General features: G+C 39.4%; 1 protein-coding gene across 3 annotated transcripts in view; it reads right to left on the minus strand.

Moving 5' to 3' along the window:
• Positions 1–2,326: 2,326 nt before the first annotated feature.
• Positions 2,327–27,112, minus strand: part of HECW2 (HECT, C2 and WW domain containing E3 ubiquitin protein ligase 2) — a gene marked incomplete at its 5' end in the record, with an annotated part of 104,491 nt that continues 79,705 nt past the window's right edge. For all 3 annotated transcript variants that reach the window (XM_083864782.1, XM_083864783.1, XM_083864784.1), the window contains 8 exons: positions 2,327–11,161; positions 16,604–16,716; positions 18,060–18,145; positions 18,897–19,011; positions 19,413–19,559; positions 20,136–20,265; positions 21,436–21,534; positions 23,571–23,723. In XM_083864782.1, coding sequence (XP_083720908.1) covers positions 11,050–11,161; positions 16,604–16,716; positions 18,060–18,145; positions 18,897–19,011; positions 19,413–19,559; positions 20,136–20,265; positions 21,436–21,534; positions 23,571–23,723 — 955 coding nt within the window. In that variant the 3' untranslated portion in view covers positions 2,327–11,049. The remainder of the gene's footprint in view (positions 11,162–16,603; positions 16,717–18,059; positions 18,146–18,896; positions 19,012–19,412; positions 19,560–20,135; positions 20,266–21,435; positions 21,535–23,570; positions 23,724–27,112) is intronic.

The following is a 27,112-nucleotide window of genomic DNA, read 5'->3' on the forward strand; positions in this document are numbered from 1 at the left end:
GGCTTGCATTAAGATGAAAGTAACATAAATGAAGATAAGAAAGCAGAAAGAATTCCTGAAGAGTCTAGAACATGTCACACCACGTCGCTGGCACACTGAGGCACCTACTAAAAACATGTAGCTCCTGCTTGCTTGAACTTCCATCTGGCTTTTTAGCACTTTGTGCTGTGGATATTTCTGACAAAAGCAGTCCAAAATCTTTACTTTTTCCCACTCTTTCTCTGCAGGGTTCCACATCATACCCTTTCTTGATTATAACATTATTTCAAATACATCTGTCAAATAAAAATACAACATGTGGACAGGATTGCTTTTGTTGAGAAGTGCTCGTTGTGCAGTATGAAAAGCAGGCAGCATTCCAAACATACCAAATGAGCCACAGAGTAAATTTAAATGATGCCCACAATTAAGATGCTTTAGGTTATTATAGCACGTGGTGCCAAGAAGTAAATGACAGTGCTTATGTTTGTCTCCTTAGCTGCTTTTGTGTCTTTACTGATGCTCTTCAGGATTTGCTCTACTCTCCCTTAAAGTTTTGAAAACCAAGGAAATACCAAAAATGCTTCATGACATGCATGTTGTTGTACTCTTGGTTATCTGTTTATATAATGCCATAGAAACACGAATGGCACTTACAGAAGGGTATAATTGACAGGACTCCACCCTGAGGACTTTGGAATTTTACTTAGATACACCACAACTGAGAAGAACAAAGGGTGGAGAAGGGGGAATGGGTAGGCTGAAGGTCACAACACTACAGGATCATGAACTATTATTATTCCTAATGTATACACCTGGTCTTTGGAATAATTAAAAAATAGCAATTAAAGGTGTTAGCTTCCTAACTCCCATTCTTAGTTACGTCTTCTCGGGCTTACCTTGATTATCTCTCCATTACAAAGCTGGCTCTTTTCAGCCTTTAGAGGCTTCCACTGAAGAAAGTGAAACCAGCAGCCCTTTGGCACACTGTGATGCACAGCCCCCGGGGATCAGAGGCACAGGTGTTTTAGCGAGCCAGCCTCGTGGGGAAAGCTCAGCTCCCTCAAGGAATGCTGATTTCAGCTCAGGTCTGGCACGGGTTGGTGATGTTTGGAGTGAAGAGGTGGCAGCCTCCCCTCCTCAGCAGGGAACTGAGGTGGGGACAAGCACACGACCTGAAGAGCTGCACAGCTGGAAGCTCAGAGTGTCTGAACCTTCTCCCGCTCGTTTCTATTTAATATGGGTCACTTTAAAAAAATCTTATTCCTCCCAATGCTAAAATCTCTGCACCACTTTCTCACCCAAGGCAATCCTCAATGCAGTGGGAAATCTCTGGATCCCACCCAGGCACTGCTTCCCACAGCTGCCTCAGTGTCACCCAGCACGAGCTCCAGGCCAAGTCCAGTGTTTACATGGAGGGAAAGCAGGTGACTGTGCACTACGTGGCATCACTTATCAGTGACCCTGATGAAAATAGGAGTCTGACATCAAGAATGACTGCAGAGAACAGATTCTGAAAGGGCTCCAGTCCCAAAGCCTGGCCTCTTCCCACAGCAGCTCTCCTTCAATGACTCAGGTTTGCTTGTACCACATCTCAAGTAGCAGCAAGAGAATGCAAAATCACCTTCTGGAAAAAGTTATTTAAAAATGGAAATATCACTTCACTACTAGATTCTCCAAAGAGTTTGTGTAACACACAGAAGTGACAAGCTGTCATTTAACCATTTTGCTTGGGCTGTACTGTGGTGGGGAGAGCCCTTGCCTAAGAGCTGATTAAAGACCAGTTTCTCTCATTCTAACCAGAATTCTCTCTAAAAAGTAGAAGGAAATATTTGGTGGGGGACACTGACTTTTATTAAAGACAAAAAAATGCATTTCCCCTGAAGGAATCTCCCTGTGAAAAAGAGCTTTCCTGTGTTACAGACAGTGCTGGGAAGTGTTTTGCTGTCAGCTCTGATGCTCCATTCATAAGCAGAGGCTCTTCCACAAAGCCTGGGCCCATGTGATGGATGTGATATCTGGGGCTTTTCTTGTCAGAGGGGTTTTCTTTTTTTTCATATATAGCTCTTACTCAAATTATGTTGTGTATGGCTGCAGAATCTTTTAATTTCCCCACTTCCAAAATCAGGATTTTTAATATGCCAGACTCCACAGGCCACCAGAAATGATTTAGCAAAAGAGATGTCAGAGTATCTTGTGGTTTCTCTAAAGATTTTTAAATGCTGAAAAAGACAGAATGATCTGAAGGTTCTCACTTAAATAAGGATGTTACGGTATATTCAGGGACACAATAAAAGAGATGATTTACAAAGTGGATTTTTTAAGAAGATTTATTTTAATTAAGTGATTTCATGATGAAACATGGTCTTAAACAAAATAGAGATCAGTATGAAAATAAAATTATACACAGAAAATTCTTTTCCCCAAATGTTTTTGAGTAACAGGGAATACAACACAACAGTCCTGTATTCAAATTATGTAAATCTGTGAGCAGTCAAACATTACAGTATATTCCTTGAAGCCAGGCACAATGACACACATTGTGTGCCCTGTAACACACTCAACACATTTTCTCTCTGTTCTCTCTGCCTCGAAGAAAAAAATCGTGAAATGTAATGCAATGTAAATGGGGAAAAGGAGGGAAACCATCTTAATGCTTGAAGCATGTATTCCCCATTTAGTGTTTTGTGAAAGTCATGTACCAAATTCAGATGAAACTTAAACTGGCTTGTAGAAAGATAGAAAAATTTGGAATTGTATTTGATATACAGTCTTGTGAACACTTAACTGAAAAGTATGGAAAGGATTAAAAAATACACCGTGCTCTACTTAAAGCTTAGAAATAAATATGCACTCCGTATTCTCAGTGCCTGAAATTCTTTAAAAACAAAGAACTTGGTATAAAATTATATCAAGTAATTGTCAAAAATGAGGAAGATGCACCTATAATCCTGTTAGATTCTGGATGCCTGCATCCCCACTACAAAAACTTGTAAAACTACACACTTTCAAACATGCTGAAAAACCCAAACTGTAACCCAGCAAGGGCAGGAACATCAACTGACTTGGGGGTAGCAGTATTCCACACCACATCCCTCATTACCTTCTCTTCCTCTAAAGATCTCCCTTTGCATACTGTACCAGCCCTTACAAGTACAAATGTTCAGTCAATTATTCAAAAAGCAGCCTTGCTTATCAAGATTCATGGATGCCCTCAAGGCTATGTCATTCCCAGGAAAAACAGCGTGCAAAGAAAAAGCATCCTCCAAATGTGATTTATGTAGTTAATATTATCATAATTCTCCTCCTCCCTGCAATGCTGATAATAAACAGCAGTCTCCTGAGTGCTGCAGACTCATTGCAGAAAAATGTCCTGCTGTATGGAACTATTGAACCAGTATGGTTCAACATGGGAGTTGTCTTCTCATTTAGGACTTCAGGTTTATATAAACTTCTACCATCTCAGTAACCACGCTGAAGAAGAAAACTCACAAGGAATTCTTCTTTTGACTCTCATATTGACTCAGTCAATAGTCTTGTCTTTTAGGTAAAAAACCAGGTCAACTTTTAGGTTGACCATCATGAAACCTTCCCACTCTCTTACGCAGTACTTTTCTGGATAATATCATTAGAGTGTGAATGGAATCAAGACTTGCATCAGCTTGGCTAAAGCTACCTAGATCATTGAGAATATTCTAATTACCCTAAGTAAGCTTTGGAAATGCCATATCAGTCCTTGTCTTTGTGGAAACGCGTGGTTCTTACATAACCATAATGCAAACATAAAATATCTTTTAAAAAAAAAAAAAATCTGCATTTTGACATGTCTAAACATTAGTGATTTGGCCCATCACATTGAAAATGAAAGTCACCATTGGTTGTGATGATTTAACCTTTTATCAGAAGTTGTATCACTTGCCCAATGCAGATAGTAATAAACAGTCATTACTTATACTAATAAAAGAGGGCTTCCAGACACCACCCTTATTTTATTTAGAAGCCTTCATCTTCCTGAAAATAGCCTGAATAAAAACAAAACAAACAACCCAGTCCCAATAAAACAAAAAGCCAAACCACAAAGAAGTAATTTTCTGATTGCATACTTAGATTTTTAAAATCTAATAACCAGTGAAAGCACATGTTGCAGTAACATCAATGTATTTCAGGATGAACAGTCATTTCTCCCTAGGTGCATTAACACAGCCTAATTTTCAAGCAGGAAGTATCCTGTTTTATATCCCAGGGGTCATCCCAGCACACTGACCTATTCCTTATCCTCGAAGTGCAGTCTTTTTTTTGTGCCTACTCTCAGACTTGTCTTCACTCCAGCCCTCCTCCATGGCTCTAGCTTGTGTGTTTGCATGGAACCGTCTGTCTTATCATTACAGCACCTACAATTACATTCCTTCTTAGAATTATTTATGAGGCTACAGAGATTTATTTTCTTATTCATGCAGTAATCTACTTTAAAATAAGTGAGCTTCAACATCTGACTGCAGTCAGCACAGCAATCAAATATGTCTCAGCAAAATCCTCTTTTATTGGCCTTATACTGCTGGGTGGGCATTTCTAACTATGAAAAATGTAATCATCGTTTAAAATGAAAGATGTTGAACAGTCAGTGGAGTGTGTCATGAGCTGCTTGTATTGCAATTAGCAGGCATCACGGATAGAACGAGCTTTTGGGAAGAATCCAGTTCAAGGGCTGCATGAGAAAGCCTCCAGCTGTGGAAGGCACAGTCCTCACTACAGTAACAGATCTGCTGCTGCTGTGATTTCTGGATCAGCATCACCTGCCTCACTGCAAACGCTCTGCACCCACCTGGCAACAGCCTGGGGCAGCCCGTGGGGACCACAAAATCTGGCAATAGAAAACATTGCAAGCAAAATCTCCTGACTCATTAATTTTGCAAAACCAAAACCAAAAGACATTTTACCCTTGGATACCTAATAAACTATTTTTAAAAAACCCTTTATGACTATTTTTCTTAAACCTCTCAGTCTCGATATCAGCGTAACAGCGATCCTGTCGACTCGGGACTGAGGTAGCTGCTTTTGAAAGCAAACCCAAAGCCAGAGTCTTACTGTGATACTACAGCTACAGTCAGTGTAGGTGGTCAGCAATTGTCTCTGGGTGATTGTAGGATTATGTGCAATCAAAAGGGACAGGATGGATGGCTTTGAAAGGCAGCCCAGAATAAAGGAGACCAGAGTCCTGTGGAGTTCTGTAGGTCTATACATTTAGAAGCTAATTGATGTCAGCACAAAAGTATGTTAAATTAGTTGAACAATATACCTCCTGAGTGCTTAACAAAAGCCTCAAAGTAGGCAAGGCTTTTTCTAATACAGGCTGAATGAGAAGTTTCTCAAAGTTCTGAAAACAAGAAACAACTGAAACCCCCCCAAAGATAAAGTTTCATTATTCAGAAGTTTTTTAACAGGCTAAAGGATTGAGGGCAGCATAGCTCGGCTCCCTTTCACATCCATCATTGCTTTGAGAAATTTGTCACAATACATCTCTAGTTAAAATTTTAGTATAATTATTCTGCAATGTAATCTGAAAGGAGACAAGTTCAAATTTTGAATTGACTTAGAAAGGGGCTAATCAATGAGTGTATCAACTATTTAACGTAGTCCTCAGGAGGTATTTTAAAATACATTTTGAATACATACAGATACTTCAGTGGATTGTAGCCATTCCAGGAGTCCTTGACTGTCATCCTTTTACCAACAATCAGGAGGAACCTTTCTTAGCAGTGGCCAGAAGGTCAGTCATACAAAACAGAAGTATCAAATAATTATGATTTTACTTTAAAATGCCTACTACAGCATAATGTGGCTCTTAGGAAAGCCTAGGAAGTAAAGTCCTAAAGGAAAATATTTTGTAAAAATACTAAAATTATTTAAATAAAAAACATATCATAGCAATGAACATCCTAAATAGTAGTAGCCTAGTGCCAAAATCTTAATTGTCCCTCTAAAGCTGAACAGAAGCACTATGAAGTTCATGGTCTATCTGGAAGACATGCAAAATATAAACCATCTTTCATGGTGAAAATTCTGTGTTTGGAGGGTCAGCACTGTAATTCTGCATACTGTTAACAAAAGTGGGTTATGCTGCCTTTACAGTAAAATTATTCTTTTCCTCTACTATTTACCTAACGTATATTTAGTTTTCCAGCAAACAAGTAATTTCAAATTCAACCTCCCAAACTCTTTTTTATTGTAAAATATTTAGACAAAAGGTTAGACTAGCCCAACAGCAGCCACTGTGGTTGCACTAACAAAATTGTAAAGAATTTTCTACTTAAACTAATGAGCCAGTCAACCCATAGCATTTCTGCAGTTCTGTTTTACAGCACACAACTGAGCCAGAACACAAACAGTTTTAAGAAGCCAGCTTTGAGTAATTGTTATGAAATTCTGCTTGGAGTTCAATTGCTTGCCCAGAGAGAAAAGGATGAGAAGGGGAAACAACAATAGATGAAAGCTACATCTGCAATCTTATGACTGGAGATCAACCTTCTGCTCAATTCCCATTAGTACTAACAGGAATATATTAATCCTCCACATTAAAAGAGTGGCAGGAAGAACAACATTATTAGTATATTTTAATGCAGATAAGTTTCATTCACTGAAAAGAAGTAACTTGCTTTATGCTGTGGGAAGTGAACTCACACTGGCCATTCAAACACAGCTGCTGAAGATTCCCCTGATGTGAACTGAGGGATTCCCTCAGTCCAGAGACAGCGTGCTTCAAGCAGCTCCACACAACTCTGCAGCTACCACTGCAGAAACTCAGAAACATCTGCCATTAATATTGCTCAGATTATGTTTAACAACCAGATGGTACCACTGCAAATGCATCAGAAGGATTTTTAAAAAAAACTTTTTTTAAAGGATTAAAAATACATAAGAAACCACAAACCTCTTTTCTTTCCTATAATTTTAAACTGAGCAAACTACCAGTGCAGTGCTCTGCCAGTCCAACTCCTACCAGCAGCTCTGTGTGATGTCCTGCCAGGACGTTGCTGCCCAGATTTTCAGTTTTCCCGAAGGTTGCAGCTGTTCCCCACCCCCTGTGTGCCCCGGGGTTAACTGCTGCCCTGTGGGGCTCATGTGGTGCCCATGAGCAGGCCTGGGAACGCAGCAGAGTTCAGCCCACGTACTCTCTAAGCCATTTGAACAGTTTTTATGGTAGGGTCAGTACAAGGATAATGAAAATGAGGTTTAAAAGCAAAAGGAGACAAATATTTGATGAATACCAAGGAAAAACAGCAGGCAGGGAGGAGGTGAGGAAGAAGGTCTGGATTGAAAGGCTTTCCTGTGCTGCCCTGCCAGGTGCTGCTGGCAGTGTGACAGAGGTGGCAGATGGCCTGTGCCCTGCCTGCTGTGGGCAAAGGCACCACTCCCCACACAGCTGCTGGCCTGCAGTCTCTGAATGGGTCACTGCTTGCTACAGCAGGTGCCACACTGCACAACTTCATGGATTCCAAGCTTTTGTTGTGTATTTAGGATGTTCTGACTATAACCTGACTGCCAGCAGAGCCAGGTGTGCAAAGTACACCTCTGCTGGGCTGGGATGGTGGGACCTGGGGAGAGGGGGCCTGGCCCTGGGGTGTGGGGGAAGAGAGGCCACTCTGCTGCCAGCCTGCCCAGGCTGCAGGGACCTGGGAGCTGCTTCTTGGCTGGTGATGTGCAGCTCCACTTCCCAGCAGAGCAGGAAACATGGACACCTCACTTTAATTCCTGCAGGGACGTCCCCTGCCAGCCTCTGTGATGGAGATGCTGTGGGTTAAGTTAGTATGAGCTGCCATTGGCTGAAGGGATTCTTCTGTCTACTTTTTCCTTCCTAAATGCAAAGATCCTTAGCACCATCTGGGGAAGCTCTGAGGAGATACAGAACTTTGGAAAGGCTCCCCAACCTTTCTCTACACGGACTCTCATCCCTGCTACACTGTGTCACAAGCAATAGCATGGTGGTGGCCTGCTGCAGTCAGCTGCAGGACATGAAAGCTGGCTTTCCCTTGGGACACGTTTAATGGGAATGGCTTCCAAAACCAAACTGAGAACATTCCAAGCAGTTGCCAGGAGATGTGGGTATTTGACTAAGCTCAGGCTTCCTTTCCTATTCTCCCTCCTTGCTAATCCTTCAGAGCAGCAGCATCACTTACACTGTCACAAAGAGCCAAGTGCTCCAGGCACCACAGGGAGCTGTACCCAGCTGACACCTCAACCTTCACACAGAGCCTTTCTAGGCTCCTCCAGGGGATGTTGGCAGCAGAGGAGGAAGCAGCAACTTCTCCTTAGTCTCTCTTGGGTTTAGTGCTACAAAGGTTCTAGATTGATTTTCTTTTTTATTTCTCTATTTTCTAACTGACAGCTGCTCCACTGGTGACCCTGTCACACCTTTACAGAATACCAGATTATCATGGCTGATTTCAATTATTTTTACATGCATAAATACAGAACAAATGGGTGCAGTAGATATATTTAAATAAAAATTGACAAGATGCATTTATTGTTTTAGTTTTGTACAAAAGCATAACTTAAAAGGCGAACTAGTATAAACTTACTTTGTGCCAAATATTTAAACTTTTCATTCCAAAGAGTATCTGTTTTAAAACTTGTAGATACAGTTTCCACCTGGGAAATCTCTTTTTTAAGACCACAGATAACACAGTATTGTAAAATGAAAGTTCTGTAGTCCTTCAACCAATCAGAAGTTGCATTCTGCTCCGAGTGCCAGAGTTTTAGCTACTCAGTGAATGGATCCTATGAAACATGAGCCATGCTGGAGTGACCTGCTGAAAAGTCAGTTTGCCTACTGCTCATTCATGTTCTGAAAAGAGATGTGCATTAGGACCCGTGACATGCAATCTTAGCTGATAAATATATGTGTAGAAACAGGGTGATGTGTTTGGACTTTTCTTTGCTACTTCATTACCAGCCAGAAGTAGCCTAAGGAAACCTAAGTTACTTAAGAGAGTCCCAGATGTCATGCAGACGCACAATAAATCTTGAAATAAAAGAATGCTTTCCCCCTGATTTTGCTTTTCCTTTGCACATGTGACATTTCCTCAGTAAGTCTGAAGGGTTTTCTCAGTCACCACCACAGCTGCAGCTGCCTTCTGCCTCGGAGGGTGGACTGGCAGTCTCTGCTGACAACATCTCCAGGGATGCTCGCCTCCCTCTGCTGGAACAAACCTCCCAGCAGAACAAGCAGGACACCTCCCTCAGATGCCCCTTCAAGAGCCTCTGAAGTGAGTAGGTTACTTCAAAAGCTACTTTTCCCACAGAACAGGGCTTGCTGTGCTGTGGCACTACCAAAAGCGCCAGCACAGAGCTGGATTGGTGTTCTTGTCAGCCAGTATCCGAGCGCAACTCCTGGAATTTGGAAATGTGGTGGGTGCAGTGCATGACAGCAGCTGTGCGAGAAATGGGGCGCAGCTGCACAAGTGTTCCACAAGACCATCTGGAGGAAAAGTACCAAAAATAGAAGCGAGCAAGCCTCGTGTATTTCAGCAAAATTAAGCATAAAGAAATTGGTGTCCATGCAAGTGTTTGATATGCCATAAAAACTGCTGCAAATAACATTTGATAAGAAAACTATTTATCGGTGAAAATGCAAGCTTGGACACTACAAACAGTTTACATCTTGTAGGTGTTCACTGATACAGGACAGTGGCATTATGACCAGTGGCTCACCTTAAAGAAGTTATTCATGGTTTTCCCAATGAGCTAGTGTTTTACGGTGCTGTACAAATAAAAAGTTGTGGGGAGCATATGAAATATCTGTATTAAACTCCACTGCATTAAGTTATCCAATGCATGAAAAATGACCTGGATGCATTTAAAATAAATGCATATTACAATATCACATATAGTATTATAAAATTATTACTTGTGTGCACAGTCCTGATATCTATAGACATGGCACTGTGAAGAAAGCCTGGTTCCTAAGCGTTTTTATAGATATTTGATAGTGATGCAATTTGCTATCAGTCAGATCATAATGTCCCTTCAACTTTGGTACATTCAGTGCAAAATATTTTCGGGAGTTTTTTTACTCTTATAAAAATAAAAGGCATTTTTTTCCCTGGAGAGTGCTTAAAGAATAAACACTAGCAGAATGTCTGTTCAAGCATGGAAAGTGACAAAACAGAAATAACACTTTTGTTTGCTTGTTTCCTGTTTACACTCTAAGAAACATAATATAATGAACCTATAAAAATAAACAGAAGTCACCGTGTTAGGGTTTTTTCCTGATATACTGTGATAAATTGCTAGTTTCTTCTTAAAATAGTTTCCATGCAGTATAAAGCATAAAATCAGTCTTATTAAGTTCATTGTAACAGCTCATATTTTGTCATACGCACCACTGGCAAATGCATTTCCACAAACCTCCTCAATGCACAAGCCATTGTTGTTACATCCTTCGTTGCTGACTTTCCTTCCAACTCACTTCTGCCCCAGGAACTTGAGCTCTATGGTGTTCCCCATGCAGGCACTCGTAGTCTTAGGTAAAGCAAGTATTGGATATGCTGTTATAACATATGGCATAAAGTAATGTACCTTCATGAATTAAAAAAAAAAAAAAAAAAAAAAAAAAAAAAAAAAAGAATTTATAAAAGTTCAGTTGTATGCTTTTTTGATAATTTACTGGGTAGGTAGGGGCTGAATGATTTCACATTTTGACTTGAATTTTATATTCAACAACTCTGATGAAATCCAGTCCTTGGGTACATGTCAGTTTTGCAGTAGCCAGATGGATCACAACATGGCATCATGTTTCTGGTTTGCTCAGAACATAAACTTAAGAAGTGTAGCCATCCCAAAAACCCATGGATTGCAAGACTTTGCTTTCCCTGCACACTCTAATTTCACTGTCGAGAATTCTGCCACTACCACAATGCTTTTTAATTGCTTCACAAGCTCCTTTGTGGAACCTCATATATGAATTGCACCATGAAACAATTTTCCTCTAGGAAATCCAATACAGAAGTTCATTCATTCCTTGAGAAGACAGATCCACAAAAGTCCAATGAGCTGGGCACTGTGGTTTGTGTATCACTCAAGTCCAAAAGTACTTGTCTCTTCCACTGCTGTCAACAGTTTTTCATATAACATAGAGAATGATGGGTAAGGGGGAAGGTCCAGACGATTGAAACAAGTGTGAGCCCTGAGGGGAAAAAGAGAGAGGAGGTGAAGAAGTGCATTATTTGGAAAGTTCAAAAGAGAACACACAGACTGGTATGTGCTTGAATACAGATGGGCAGATAGTATTCTTTTAGAAGACTTTGTTCTGTCAAATGATGTTTTCCAATTAAACAGGTAGTGAGGTTTAATCTACTTTCTTCTCATTAAAATAAGCCAGTTAGGAGCATTTATGAAAGTCTTTAGAAACATACTGACAGTCCAAAAGGCATGGGATAAATTTTATCCATCAAATGTGCATGAGAAAAAGAGAATGATTTGGCATGGTACAATTTAAACAGTCTGGTCTGAAATCTTGGCTTTAAATGTGTCTTCTGAGACGTAGCCTTTCTTTTCCGTATGGATGATACTTGAATACTGTATTTTTAACGATAAACAAGAGATTTCCATACATCTCTAGATCTACAGGAAACAATCCCATAATGGTAATAGTCAGATAAATTAGATGCTCTTCCTTCTACAATTTCCTTGGCATATGGATGGTGTTCTTGAGACATTACTGCTTGTGCTGACATTCCCAATGGACATATCTGCCCTAGAGGCCAGCAGCTTTTGGAATGACACAAAACCATGCACGAACCTCTAGCAACCACCCTGCTTTCTTAACAGTACGACTATGCAATTTTTTTCTCAGTTTTTGAAGTCCATCTACCTCAAGTTTGTTGAACACTCGTAACTGTCTCTCAAAACCTCTTCCAGGGAATGAAAAGGGAGATAAAAAAAGGTTTCTCTTTGCAGTGGAATCATGGATATCATTGCCTGACCTCAGGGCATGCTAAGGATGGTACCTTCTAAAACACTGTGGTGGATGAGCCTGTCTAATGAAATAGATAATGTAACTATGAATGTGATGGGTTCTTGAGGATGAAATGATGCAAAGAGAAACTGGAAGAGGCATCTCTTCTGCTCTAAAGCTTTGTAACAAAGCCTCACTTTAGATTGATTTTAGTAATTTGGCAGGCCTCTGTTTACAAATCCTTCATTCTTTTGCAATAAAATACATCATAGAGTTATTTATTTAAATTCAATCCAGCTGAAAACCAAACTCCTCCTGCAGTACCCTGCCCTTCATCAGTATGATCTGTATTAAGTGTAAATATGTAACATGTTAATGGAAAGACTGAACAAGCTCCCTCCTCCCAGCAAATGCAACTCCTCATTTAACCTGACCAGTCCCAGAAATCCAGCTGTCTACCACAGGCCTGTACAGACTTCCTCTGAGCCAGAAAGTGCTGCCTTCCATGTGAGCAAATTAATTAATTGCCACTTTAAGTGACTCTCCACTCCCAGCTAGGGGAATGGAACATAGAGTGAAGTGGGTTAATCTTGCTTGTTAAAAAACTTCAGAGTCCATTACAAACCAAAACTCATTGAAGCTGAAACACCCACTCAATTACAGCCTTGAAGTGTCACAAAAATATCAGGCTGAAGATATGTACATGCAGCACACAAGGTCACACCATTATTATAAACACAGTCCAAACAGCAAATATGAAATCACTTAAAAAAACATTGCCTTTAGCACGCTCCTCAAATACAATACCCTTAGAGGAACACTGCTCTACATGCTGGGTAGCAGAGATGGCATTTCCCCACTCTCTATTCCAGGGGTCTGGTAAAATTTTCCTACCCAGCCATCTCTCTAAGGCTCCCGGAGGAAAGATTTCTTTTTACTCCTCCTTTGCCTTTCCAAAAACCTTACAAAATAATATCTGCAACATAGATTAAATTATTCAATTTCCCGTAGAGTACTTTCAAAAAATTGAAAATACTTTCTTTTGAAGAAAAAGACTAATTTAAGCCCAGCAGCAAATGAAACTCAGTGATTCCTTGAATTCAATGTAGAGTGTTGAAGAGTCTTAGGCAATTAAGAGCCTAACCACATGCTTCTGCTCCATGGGGCTGACAGCCACTCATTAGAACTATGGATCATGCTGTGTGGGCTGTAAAACCACAAATTATAAAAGATACAGTATATAATTAGCAGGGGATTCATTACGAACTGGTTTAATACTAAGCTGGCATGTTGTTTACATTTATTAAGAGAACTGAGTTTTATCTTATTTTGAGGGCAATTCTGAAAATGGAATCACTTACTGTGGAAAACCAAGTAATTAAAAAAGTCAAAACCAAGACCTTTGTCTTCTGAGGCAATGCATGCTTTTCCAACCCCAGCAAACAACTTCCTAAGTCCTTGAGACAAACATGTTTTTTTCCTTCTGGTAGTATCTTCCCATTCTAACATTTCAAATCACATGGGCACTAACTGTCCATCTTCCTGGGCTCCCATCTTATGACAACATAAAACCCCATCTTGGTTCCTAAAGTCTGGATTCCCAGATTTGCAATTAAACTCCCCTTTATTTTGATTACCATATTAAAAGAGAGTGACTTAGGCTTAAAATGCAGTAGTCAGACACAAATATCGTTTTCAAGTGAATCATCACATGCATGAATAAATAATGTACAGCAATGAATATGGAACCAATTTCTCAACATGGGAGTGAATTGAAAGAGTACCAGACCCTCCCCTAAGTTTAGTCTAATCTGCAATACAGTGCCAAAAAAGGAAGTAGAAGTAGCATTGGGGTAGCAACAGTTAAGCTAGATCTGTACTAATCAATCTTTCCAGGGCATTTTACATGCTACCTAGTAAGTGTAAAAGAGCGATACAAGCTCGGCAACCTGATGTGCCTCACAGAAATCTCTCTGTTTGGATTCCGCAGAACTGATTACACAGCAGTCAGAACAGTGGGAACTAGGCAAACATCTAGTGAAAACTTTTGTGTTTACATTCACAGCTGCTTAGGCCACAGTCACATACCTAAGTGACTATCCTAGCTGCCCTTTGTGTCTCAGATCAGGAAGAAGAGATGGGGATGGGTATTCTTACGTGTTTTCAGCACTGCAATGTTTTTAGAAACGGAGGAAGAAACAAAGTCCACTGACCTGTTAAATCCTCACTTTTGCCACCCGAGCACCGAGCACTATCAAATTTCACAGGCACTCCTGCTAAGAGGGCAATTTGCAAAGCACAACGCGCTAGGAGTGAGTGATGGTGCCTTAACATAAAAGCTTTAGTTATCTGAGAATCAGTAAGAGTCACAGAGTCCTAGGGCAGCGTTCCCAGCAGATCCAGCGATGTGTTTACACATGCTGGGCTTGTTTGGAAACCTCTCGAAAGTTGCTACTCGGGACTGTAGTTACTGATGTGTTACCTCCAAGCCAGCAGTGCCCCGTGTTTGCACAGGGAGTCTCAGAGGCTGCTGTGACCCAGGCTGAAGCTGCACTGCATCCAAGAACTACACATGCCAACAGTGTAAAAATGCCAACAGTGCTTTCGGCTTGGGCCTTAACCCATTTAAGCACTAACATGGAAGATGTTTCATTTTTATGAGATCAAGGTTCCTCATGTGTGAATACCAGGAACTGCTTGCTCATGATGACTGTAGGGGTTTGTCATACACAGCTGGTTTTATTTTAATTCTCACATTTGTATGGTAAAAACGATCCAGAGAGACAAAAATCTTGATGAACAGCCTATGATAGCAAAGATTCTCATCATGCTTCTCCATATTGCACTTTTGGAAGCAGTTTTATTCTGCAATTTAGTACAACCAGGGTTCTGCATAACCTTTCCAGAGGAAATTCTGAACATCCTGTTCTGGCAGGTCCTGACCTTTTCCATGCTGCAAGCTCTGCTTGCAAGCACTGGGAATTTCAGTTTCAGAGAATATATTGAACAAATCATGCAATCTCTTTTCTTACTTAAACTCCCCCCCAAAAAAATCTTGAATTTTGAAGTCAGAAATTATTTTTTTAAAAGTCACAACTTATACTTTTTGAACAGAATCAAAGCTAGTCCATAGGCCAATCATAATCAAACTGTAAGGAGACTTATTGTGCTACAAGATATCACTAGGCCCCCAGATGACATTAGAGTATTTGATTTGAAATAGCAATTTTCAGGATTTGGATTCCTTTAATCCTCAGTTGCCTGGCTCTAATTTGTGCTGTAAACAGGAAAGATGGCTCTGTCTAAAGGCCACCCGCTGTGCCTGTGGATTTCACAGCACCACTTCTGTGTCCGTGACCTTCTCCATTCGGTTGTGATGGCAGGAGCCAACCCAAGAGTCATTTCTGCCTCTGACCTTGTGCTGGAGGAAAAACCTACAAGTTTTTGGTCAGAGAGACTCTGTGTGTCCCTGACAGCCACCCTCTGTCTAAGATGAGACTGAATGCAAGTTATTCCTGAGGCAACTTGTTTATGAGGGGCGGGTTTATGATTAGGGCTGAGTTTCCTCCATGGATCAGCCCAGCCCAAAGCTGCCTCCAGAGGCTGTACATGGCATGCTAAAGCTGAGGTCTGATTCAGCAGAGTTAGGTTGCCCACACTCCACACACTAATCTGTTCCAACCACTCCTAATCCATTCTAGAGGCTGCAGAATCACAGAACTGGGTGAAAGAAAATCCCCCAGCTATCAGTCTGATCACAGTAGAGAAAAGACAAGAACCTGATATTTTTTGTCAGTGAAGAAACCAAGCTGAAGGTGTTTTATTCATCATTCACATATTATTAGTCTAGTCCTGGCATTGTTACCGTGGACCTTTGAAGAGAACTCTTTTTTCTGCTCTAAAAATTGGAAAGCTTTTTTTTTCTTTTTTTCCAATCTTTTCATCCTACTCCTCAAAACCTGTCCTACCCAATATAAATTGCACAGGTTTGTACAACTCAACCCCTGCCTTCACATCTTGGACTCTCATACTGTTCCTTTACCCTCTTCACCTATTTCAATTGATCTTAATTGTTCTCTCTGAAATCCTCACCTTCTCATCTCTCTTGCTGCTTCTCAAATGAAATGACTTCCTTCCACCTGTTCTGCACTTAAAACTTGCTTCTTTAGTATTTATTAATACTTGACATCAGACCAAGCATAAAAATTATATCATTAAACTATACTATAAGGCCTGTTTCTGATGCAAAAAATATAATAGTAGCTTTCAGTCAGAATAGTCAGAAGAGCTATTTAATTTTAATTCCTATTAATTTTTCCTCCTAACTTGTGAACTGCATATTCAGTGAGTAAATACTTGCACATTTAATAAAATGTAACAAAGGAAGTCAGAAGTAGCTATCATTCTAAGACAATTTTCTGTGAGGAAAACACTACAATATGGATGTCAACCACAGTTATACTGCCTCATCCACCTTAAGGGAACAAAACTGAGTTCAAACCAAAATGGGTGCATCAAACACTGCAACAACGGGGAAGGAAATCTGCATGCAAGCCAAGGTATATTTGCATATTCAGTGAAAGCCTGTTAATGTTTGTCAAACAGCTGATCTGTCACCCCAGAGAGTGGCACTGGGAGGCCACCCTGGCATTGGTGTCCCCAGAGCTGTACCTTGGAAGAGCAGTGATCTTCCCCCACTTCTCCACGCAGAAGCGCCTGGGCCCGTTGCTCCCCCGGAGAGAGGCAAAGCCTTCGTAGGGAATGCTGGAGGTGCCTGTGACAAACTGCCAGCACAAACACGTCAGGACTGCACACATGGCCTGGGGACACCCACAGCAGCCCAAACGCTTTTGGAAAAGCGTTTGCAAAGCAAGGAAACTGATCAGGCACAAGCAATAAATGCTACTTTACATGGAGGCTAAGGGCAAACAGACCATTTCCTGGCTGGGCTCTACAAGAGGCAACTTAGAAGATTAATTTTCTCCAAAGCTTTTCTGTTGTATAAATACTGTAGAATAACACACTATCAGTATCCAGTTACTCAGACTTAAGCCTAAGTGAGTTTTTTGCTGCCGTTTCCTGCATTAAAAGGAATTAATACAAAAAGTAGTAATGTCTGGTGGCTTTGTGGTATGCCTTTCTAGCTATATGGATTTCCAGTGCTTTATAAACCACAATCAACTACTGTAAGAAAAGGACTCAATTCTGAAGGTTAGTAATGCCCACTGACATTTGCTGAAATACTGACTGGTGAGCAGTTTTATTTACAACCTGTCATGAACAGATCAAACGTAGCTTTTAACAGATCAGAGACTACTTAATTTGTAATGACCTGGATATTATAAAAACTTTTGACTAACAGAAGTAATAGGAACATAAAAGGAGACATTTCTGTCTCTCCATCAAATGAGATGTTCCACACTGCCTATTTACAGGCTTTTAAAAAATACTTAAACAGATTCAAAAAAGAAAATTCTTCATAATTCAGTCATCAGATAACAATTCTGAATCGTTAAAACCAGCAGATTTCATATTAGATTAATAATGTGGTATGGTTTGCAGCGGAGGTTTGTCTGTTTCTTTACAGATAGGATGGATGTAACCTGAACTTTAAAAATTTAACTCAATATTAAACCAACATGTATAAATATTCTTCTGTTGAGATAGTTTGTCCTTCAGCAGCAGGGTGACTGGAACCTGAAGGTTTAGTGAAAATGGAATTGGACTGACTTTAAGGTTTCCATCATTATTTTCTAATTTGTGGCCTTGAACTTCCCACTAAGCTTTCTCCTTCTTAAGCTGTATAAATACTATCAACATTTCCACCTAATGACATAACCAATTACACAGTTTTTCTTTTCTATTTTTAGGAGTCTTAATGTACTTTTAATCAAACAACAGTAAAGGATTATTGACATCAGCCATTGTATCTTAAATGTACTTTATAACTTAGAAATCTATAAAAATAGCTGTGAGCTCCTGTCACTTGATATTATTACATTTAGCCTCTGACTTGGGCTATTCCCACTAGCAAATATCACCACAATTTCTGAGTATCCTAAACCAGAATGGGGCTAGTTTAGCATCAAATTTTCATTATTTTTACACAGATCAGCTGATTTCTTACCTGTAAAAGTCTTAGTCGTTGTTCATTGTTGAACCTTTCCACAGCAGCCCAGAACCACCGAATTACAATGTGATTGTCATGATAACCTGTTAAAACAACAAGAGCCTTTAGACTTTTAGGTGCTATGAAGGTGGTTGAGGGAATAGTTATTAAGTTTTTCCTAGTTTAGCCCAAGTCACAGTAATGCCATCTTCTTTATCCAATTGCATCAAAAGCCAGGAGGTGAGAGAAAAATATTCCTAAAATGCTTAAAAATCCTAAAGGCAGAGAATGAATATGTCATGACAAAAAGAAGTGAGATCCCTTGTGCAAATATTTCGTCCATTAATCAGACACTAACAGGAATGCCTATTCTTGAAATATTCCAATACTGTGCTATTTATCTATCCAATGCTACAAATGATGCTGAAACCATCTCTCTCACAGTATCACAGTTCCCAAATCTTCTGTTGTTCTCAAATTACCTCACTGGGATTTCTTCTAATTTCCTGTCAATTCTGAATGTGTAAAAAATAGGGAAATATCTGACTAAGAATGGCTACCATTTCCATTTCTCTCCCAAGTCTGGGAGGTACCCTCCCAGCGTGCAGCTGAGCACAGTACTCTCTGTTGAGAGGAGTGTTCTGTCGTGCTGTCTGGGCAAGAACAGCCAGGGAAGAGCTGCAAGGGGAAGGAATGAAGCAAACTAAAAGGGATAAATTACCTTCCCCTAACCCTAACTTAACCAGAGAACTTCAAAAGTTACTATAAATGTATCACATGTGATGGTTCTTTACTGCCTTGAGACCTGGGTAGTTCCACAGTCCCTGACACTGAACAAGTCAAAATTCAAGTTACCTCCTCTGTACTCTGTATTATTTCTCCAATCACTCAAGTCAATTTCTGCTGTTCCAGCTATAACCAGTTCCAGTTCTCTGGCATCAAATACAGACACCAGTCTTGCATCAACCACCTGCGAAAGGAAATAAAAGGCATAGCAGCATTTCTCCATGTACTGAGTTGTGCCTCCCCATAAAGGCTGCCACTAAGGTATTTACCAGGTATCATTTCAAGAAATTCAGAATTCAGATTTTGTCTTTTTAAACAAACAAGTCTCAGAGACCCAATGCGGAAACGGAGCAAGAATTCAATGCTAATTATACAGTGATTGAGAGTATTGTCCAGTGCAAAGTAGATACATAACCATAGTCTTTATATAATTGACTAAAAATATTTTTTTACCATCCCTTCCTCTTCCAATATCTGCAAGGGCACTTCTGATTACATTTGGGACCCCATATTTTGGAAATGTACACAAGGAGAAAATTTTTTTGGAAAGAGAAAGAAAGTAAATTTAATTTTGGAGTTTTTTACCTCATAGAAACCACGAACTAGACTTTCTGTTTGTTGTACAACTCCTCTCTCAATTCTCCATTTCACCATTCTCTCTATGTATTCTTTCTTGTTCTTTTCAGTGACTGGGATATTGGCACCTCCTGGTTTTAGTTCCCGTTCTGTGATCTGAGGAAAAAAAATGACCAAGTGACAATTATTATAAAGACAAAAGAAGGAATTCTAATAAGTTGAATTTTTAAGTTGAAGTAATTCCTCAAAATCACTAACCATGCCTGACTTGCAAATTGGAATATGTGAAGTGAGAGAACATACAAAAAATATTTTTAATAATATTTTAAATTCCATTTAGTCTGAGAAACCTTCATAATTAGTATTAAGAATAAGTTAAGAAGAAACAATCTTTACAGTGATTAAAGTAGTGAAGTTTTCTGAATAATACCTTAACAAAGGTGTTGTAATACCTTTGAAAGGCAACTTTGCTGCAATTAAATTCAGGTAAGCCACCTCTAGCAAGGCAATCCTAAAGTCTGATATTTTAATGCTCTCCAGAAAATCTCCTTAACCAGAAAAACACGTTTCACTGGGTACAAATAATTCCTCCCTAGATTTCAACATTGGTTTCACCAGCAGGAATTTTTTAAATACAAGTTCAAAGCAGCATGGAGGGACACTCGTTCTTCTGTCCAAATAAACATTTATCTAGCAGTAGAATGCACCAAGGAAATGAAGAAACTTGCACACCTGCCCAAAAACTTCTTCGTTTACAGTAAATGTGAGATCTAGGATATCGTGTATATCATTGTCTTTCATCCACTGTAAACTCTGGTGAAACTCCTCATCCAGATATTCCAGGTCACTCAGGTCACAGAGTCTGACAGAAGAAAGAAGAAAACACACAGATGATGGCAGCAGCCTGTGCTCAGTAACTAAACTCAGACAAAACAGACTGTGAATGGGAGCCAAGAGAAACATCAAAAAAGAGGACAACTTCAAATCTCTGTTTATTTGCCTGGTAACAGCAGTTACTGTATAACACAAAATAACTCTCCAAGTATACAGAACTCCAGAGTTTAATTTGAAGATGCTCTTCTTAAGCTCATGGTGAGTCTGCCCCATGTTTCCTGTGAAGCGCAATTAGATATTATGAAAATACATACATTGAAGACACAAAGAATTCAAATAACAAAAGAAATAGTAAGGGTTTTTTTAATAAGCAAGCAGTGTCCTTTTTGTTTATGTGGCTGTACTGCCTCATCTCTCATCATTTGTTGAACATTTTAGATTTCCACCTTATCACAGAAATATCTTTTTACCTTTTGCCATACTTTCCCTTACCTCATCCTTCTAACTAAAATGATGCTGCTAGCATTCAGGTGTTTTCAAAAGATACGTGCAATAGGAATGAATTAATTACTCCCCACTACTCAAACATGCAATGTTTCATAGAAAAAAAATGCTTTCAGACTTCTCAAAACCAGTTTTCAAATAAAAACTAAAGCACCTTAAGTTCATTAGGTCTTAGGTTCCAGACATGCTGAGCAAGCACAGCTCTTACTGTTTCAGCCAGAACAGAAGCAGTAGTTCTGGAAACTAAGTCTGAAGTCTATCTAAGTACAGCTCCTCAAAATGGAGACTGCCAACAATCAGTCTACCTCTGAGAATGGATGGTGCAGTCTAAGTTATGAAGTGATTCATATCCTATCCTGTGAGTCATTATATGACAAATGAACAAGAACTCTATTAATATCTGGAATAAGCCCACAGCATTTCATTGTACGTCTTCAAATCTATGATTTTGTACAAGAAGGATGGTAACAGGGCTAAAAAACAAGAAGTTCTCATACTGATCTCAAACAACATTCTGAAGTAGTGGAAACAAGGAAATTTTTCAAAAAATTCATGGATTGAAATCAATTTATTAAATTAGAAATAATGGCCTGTCTCCTTTGTCAATAAAGCATCATAAATAATCCATACACAAAATGGCATCATTGATGGGGAAGGAACCAAACAAAGGAGGAGGCAGAACAATTCTACTCACATTCGGAGGAGGGCTTTATAAAAGGGTCTTGTAAAAAAGGCATCCAGCAAATACTGATGGATCAGAGCAAGACCAAGAATTCGACCACTAAACCTGAACCTGGAAGAGAAAGAGTTACAGTCACAATACTGGAACTTTGTGGTTCGTGCACTGCTCTGTCATCAAAACTTGCATGTATTTCCAAATAGCATTATTAAATCAGACAGCTGTGTCTAAATTGTGGTATTTTTGTTTATTTCTTGGGTTTCTTTAACATTCTCAAGTAAGGCACAGGGAGAAAAAATAATTGAAAAAAGCAAATCTGCAGGGTGTGGAAAATCCCTCAGATACTAAGTTACAACTGCTCAAAAATGTTAAATCCATATTGAACCAAATCAGCCCCTGCCAGAGCAGCCACTTCATAAATGCATTATCTCCCAAAATAATAGCCAGTGTCTATTTTCATTTCACACCCCTAGAGGATTAACTTGTTTTCATGTTATAGAGAGGCCAAAGGTTTTTCTACTCTTTCCCAGCCTGACAGCTCATGCTGCCTGTCTTTCCTGCTTATAGTGGCTCCTTGCTCCCTCTTCTGACTGTGGTTAAGGATTTCTATGTATATATTCACAAACAGTGCCAGAAAGTTTTTTTTATGTATTGCAGTGCTCTCCAGCCCTATGTCAACAGGATCTAAATCTCCTTCTCTCACCTTTCTCTTTCTTCCTTTATTATTTTCATTTTGTTGGGTGTGTAAGGAGGAAGTTTGCCAGGGTTGAGATCAGATGGCAGCAACCTTGAAATAGGAGGGTCTTTGCAAATATTCCCATGAGAATTAAGATCCATTGTGAAAACTCTTTGACAATTCTAGAACTAGATTAAAGTCTAGTGTTTGTTTTCAAAGTAAATGTTTCTTGAACTTTCTGTTTATGTATCCTTTACAACATTTTTCTTGGAAAAATTAGGGCTTTATTATACCTGCTTGTACAATGTTTGCAAGATGAGGATGTGACATGCAGAGCCTTCCTCTTTCCATGCATAAATTGCTTGTCACAGCTGCATTTTCTGAATTCCCCCTGGGGCTGTACAAAACCAGCACTCCCTGAAAGAGACAGGGGTCATGCCTCCTTCATTCCCAAGGTCTCTGGTCCAGCACTGCAGAAGTCAGGGGTGAATAAAAACGCTGGCAGAAGCTGCATAGCTTATAAGGGTTTTCTCTTACCTCTCTGCCAGATTGTTCTGCCTTTCCAATAGAGACTTGAAGTATTGGAGTTCAACAGGCAGGTTGCTTCAACTAACTGAACTGCCAACCAGTTAATTTTCATTTCATTTTTAAAATTAGTAATGAGATTCCCCTCTGATACTCATTCTTCATAACTGGTTTTCAAAAATAAGAACTCAGTGCATATCTGTCCTACAGAGATGAGCAGTTGTCATTCCACTATTAATGTAATCCAACTACTTACACAGCAGAATTCCCTGTTAATAGTCACAGCCCAGCTTTACAGATTTATGGTGATGCCATGGCTTAAATCAACTGAGGGTGATTTAAACTGGCTTATAATTGTGAAAATGGGATTATGCAAAAATCACCAATAACTATTTTAGAAGCATGGGTGAATGTACAGACTGCTTCAAAGCTGTGCCATCAGCAGTCTTTCCCCTACCCCCAGTTAAGATATCACCACAGATTTCCTTCCAATAGGTATGTCAGGGTTTTTCCACTGAGATCTCTGTACTCTTTAGGAAGATTCAAACAAATTACATACAGTAATACATGCCTGAAACTTCCCTTCACCTCCTTAGCTGACAAAAAGCCAACGTGCTGATATTTTTTCTTGTTTTTTTCTAATACACAAGAGGTTAATTTTGCTTTCATGAAATGATTGCTAATGTACAAGAAATGCAGGGAGCTGTGTTGTGAGACAATCCCATGGTACATGTTCCAAATCGTAATTTTGCTGACTTTGTGAGAAATAAGATCATTTAAAAACCACAAGAGAAACCAAAATCAGAGAAGTCTAAAGAAATGCAGTTATTTTGCTGCTGGTTAAAAAGATCAGATCCTGTGTTACATGTCTGAGCAGATCTGAGCAGTTGTTCTACAAGTGGGAAAAACAGAAAATGCATCTGAAAAACAAAAAGAAAATAAATCTTACCACTCATGGTGATTGTCTACGAAAGCAGACATGGGACTTATTTGTACTGTGTAGGTATCGTTGGCTGAATATTCAAACAAACCATAATATGGATTGAAGAGCTCCCTGGACACCAGGAAAAAAAACTCTCTTGATGGTCCACTGTAGTCCAACCTTTAAAGAGAAACCTGACATTAGGAAGTAAGAAACTTTTTTTTAAACTCTACATTCCTTACACTATATTTTGATTAAAATTTCATAAGATTTTAACCAAAACCCTTATCCGTGCAGATTGCCTAATGCCAAAGAATGTGGAACTCTCAAGGGACTATTCTAAAACGGAATGGCATGGAGGACTTGGAATGAAGTTCTCCATGTGGGCTGCTCTCAGAAAAAATCTTTGGCTCCAGCTGTAATGGCCTCTTTGCCATAGAAATATAACCAAATAATTGGGGGTGGACGGGATAGGGAGGAGGAAAATCGTGAAAAGTGCCAAAAACAGACTTATCTGCATCTGACAAATTAACAATGAAAATAAACAATGGTCATATTTTGTCTTTGCAGACTTGCAACCATAGGACAAGTTGAGGGATAATATTTCTGTTTTCCTTAGCAATATAATCTGAGATTACTTCAGTGATTTATGTTTCTTGGTCTAAATTTTCTTGTCTGTCTTCCAAACTTGAGTGCATTTAAATGTCTTTTGGAGAGTTCACTTCCTTTGTTGGGTATTTTTTGTTGTTTTCTTTTTTTTTTTTTTCCCTATTTCAAGATTCCAGTACTAATGAATCTAAATAACCCCTTCTTCCTGAACGATAAACAAACTCATTGCTGACAATGCACTGAGGCTGAATTGTGACATTACTCTGCAGGTCACCAGTGAAATGAGTTAGGTATGATGTTAATGCTCTGTTAGAGTTGGAAAACAGAAAATTAGGGGTTTTCCGGTAGGGAACAGAGAATATTATAACCCTAACAAACAGCTAGCAAGATATCTTTTATAGATAAAAGATTTAATATCTGACTCAAGTACTAAGACAATGGACAGACAGAAGTACCACAGACAAGGTCAGCTTTCACAAAACTTCTGTTACAAATGTAGCATATATTCTGCTCATAAATTTTACAGAAGACAGCCACAAATGAAAAGTTGTTTTTGGGGATGAAGTTGTCAGGAAAGCTGAGGACAAACTCTCTTTCCTCAGCTGAATAAAAAACATTTTCCCTTCAGTCACTTGGAAGCATTTCACTTCTGTTAAGCTTCAGGAGTGAAGTACTGATACCGATCCCTACCCTGGCAAGAAGGGGTAGATTCCATCAACAAATTAGAAAAAAAACAATCGAAAGTGGTTTGATACCATGGACAACTGTTGGATCTTAATCTTGGCACGAATACCAGGATCAAGTAAAGGGTCATCTGGAAGACTCTTGCAAACTTCTGGGATAATCAGGGACACTATGAAATCCTGTGATAGGAAACTGTGTGCTTGACTATCAGCCATTTCATACAGCTCCTGTGTATGCAGTTACCGTGAGTCATGTTAAATAAATCAATCATGAGAGTCCTGCACTGCCAGTCAGATTTATCCTACAATTAAAGGCTTGGCACAAGGGTGAGAAAACTTCATACGAGAGGTATGCAACCACACAACAGCTGCAACTGTGGGGCATTTGGATATATTAGAGTAATATGTTGTTGGCAACATGACTCATGTCTCCTAGGAAGCACCATTAATACTTCAGATTTACCACTCTTAAATGCAAAGCAGCTTCTCTTAGTAGTTCAAAGAACTCAGGAAAAACAAGGAGCCATATTCTTTCTATCTAAATTTTCGTAAGGTGTCACCACATTAATTATGAGTGTATAAAAACCATTAAATGAGCATCACAATTGATAAGTATAGAAACTGAAGATTTGAGGAAGATAAAACATTATGAGACTCATGACAGAAATCACTTGAATTGCAAAAACTATGTCTGAGTTGCCTCACTTACTGTTTTATACACTAATAAATCAATAGTTACTAAAATGTTGTATGATGTAGGTATTTCCTTACCCATTACTTTATGACTTACATCTCTTTGCCAAGTGGAAAAGAAATGCAAAAGCAAACTCCTACTTAAAATCTTAAGAAAGGAGGAGCAAATAGGAAGCAATTAACTTTCAGTATTCCTTGTCTCCTCCACCCTGACCTGTCTTGCTTCACCTGGCCAAATGAGTAGTTGGATGTGATACACATCCTTGCACCATCTCTGATGAAACAATACTGTTTGCACACATCCTTTCTTCATTAAAAATACAGATGTGCAAATAAAGGACTGACATCATTTTAATTTGACTTTGCTCTTAATTAACTGATTCTTTCCCATTAAGGCTAGAGTCTCATGTAAAGCTGGATATAATGGGGACAAGGAGGTGTCACCCCCATTTCCAGGTCACTCTTCCTGTTGCTGACTGGTGAAATGCAAAGCTCTGACATCTGATGAAAGAAGATGGTGTATCTGGATCAATCTCTATCTCATGTATGATTTTAAAAATTTCCCTTTCATTTTTAAATTTGATTTGAGGCTGTAGCTGTGAAAGTAAAGGCTGGTAGGGGCTGTGTAAAACAGGCCTTGCTCCTGCATCCCCACCCTCCTCTGTCAATACAGCATAATCTCATTGTGCACCAGCCTTGCCATTCCAGTTCTGAGTTTTTCCTCAGACAGCATGGTGATATTATTTATATGAACAAGTCCACACTTGGCTCTCAGCTGTCAACGTTCCTTATTTTAAGACTTCACTGGGTCTTTACTAACACTAAGTGCTTCAGGGTGAACTTTAAACAAATAGCAGGATTTAGAGGTTTTCAAAGACATATTAATTTTATCTAATCTTGTAAGAGATGTTTCTATTACAACTTTGCATTTTAAAGACTGACACATTGCACGGCAATAGCACACACTGCAGCATTCCAAGAGCTGTGCTGCAGTTTTCTGAATAGCATGGAATAAAAGTTTGAATGTATTTACAAACATTCATGAACCATTTCAGCAACAGACAAGGGGGCTTTAAGATCTGCCAAAAGGGGCACAAATTATGAGACAAAAGCAGCAAACAGTACATTGTTTCAGTTTCACTTGCAAAGGAAATCTAACCACATCTTGTTTTGCAAAGCGCATCTCACAACCTGTAACACCTTAGACTTTCATTAGACACAGACTGAGCATTCTCTGAATGTGACTTTGAAGAGTGGGGAATATTTGGGGTTTTTTAACAAATGGCAACAGCCCAGTTGCTTTTATTTATGATGTGGGCTCTGGCCTGGAGAGGCAGTGGGCACCTCCTGTAGCACTGAGGGCTTTCCGCTCCCAGTGCCTCAGACAGGGACTAAACTAAGGATTGAGCCCATAGCCTACTCTGAAAGCACTCTCTCCAACAAATGGCAGCTGTCTTTTGGTAAGCCCTGGAAACACAACAGCACTGAGAGAGAAGAAATATGAATAACACAAGAAAGTTGTCTGATTTTTAATTTGCTTTCTCAGCAGCATTCTGAAACACACACCAGCTATTGGGAAAATTC

This window comes from Zosterops lateralis (assembly GCF_965231275.1).
Source record: "Zosterops lateralis genome assembly, chromosome: 7".
NCBI lineage: Eukaryota > Metazoa > Chordata > Aves > Passeriformes > Zosteropidae > Zosterops > Zosterops lateralis.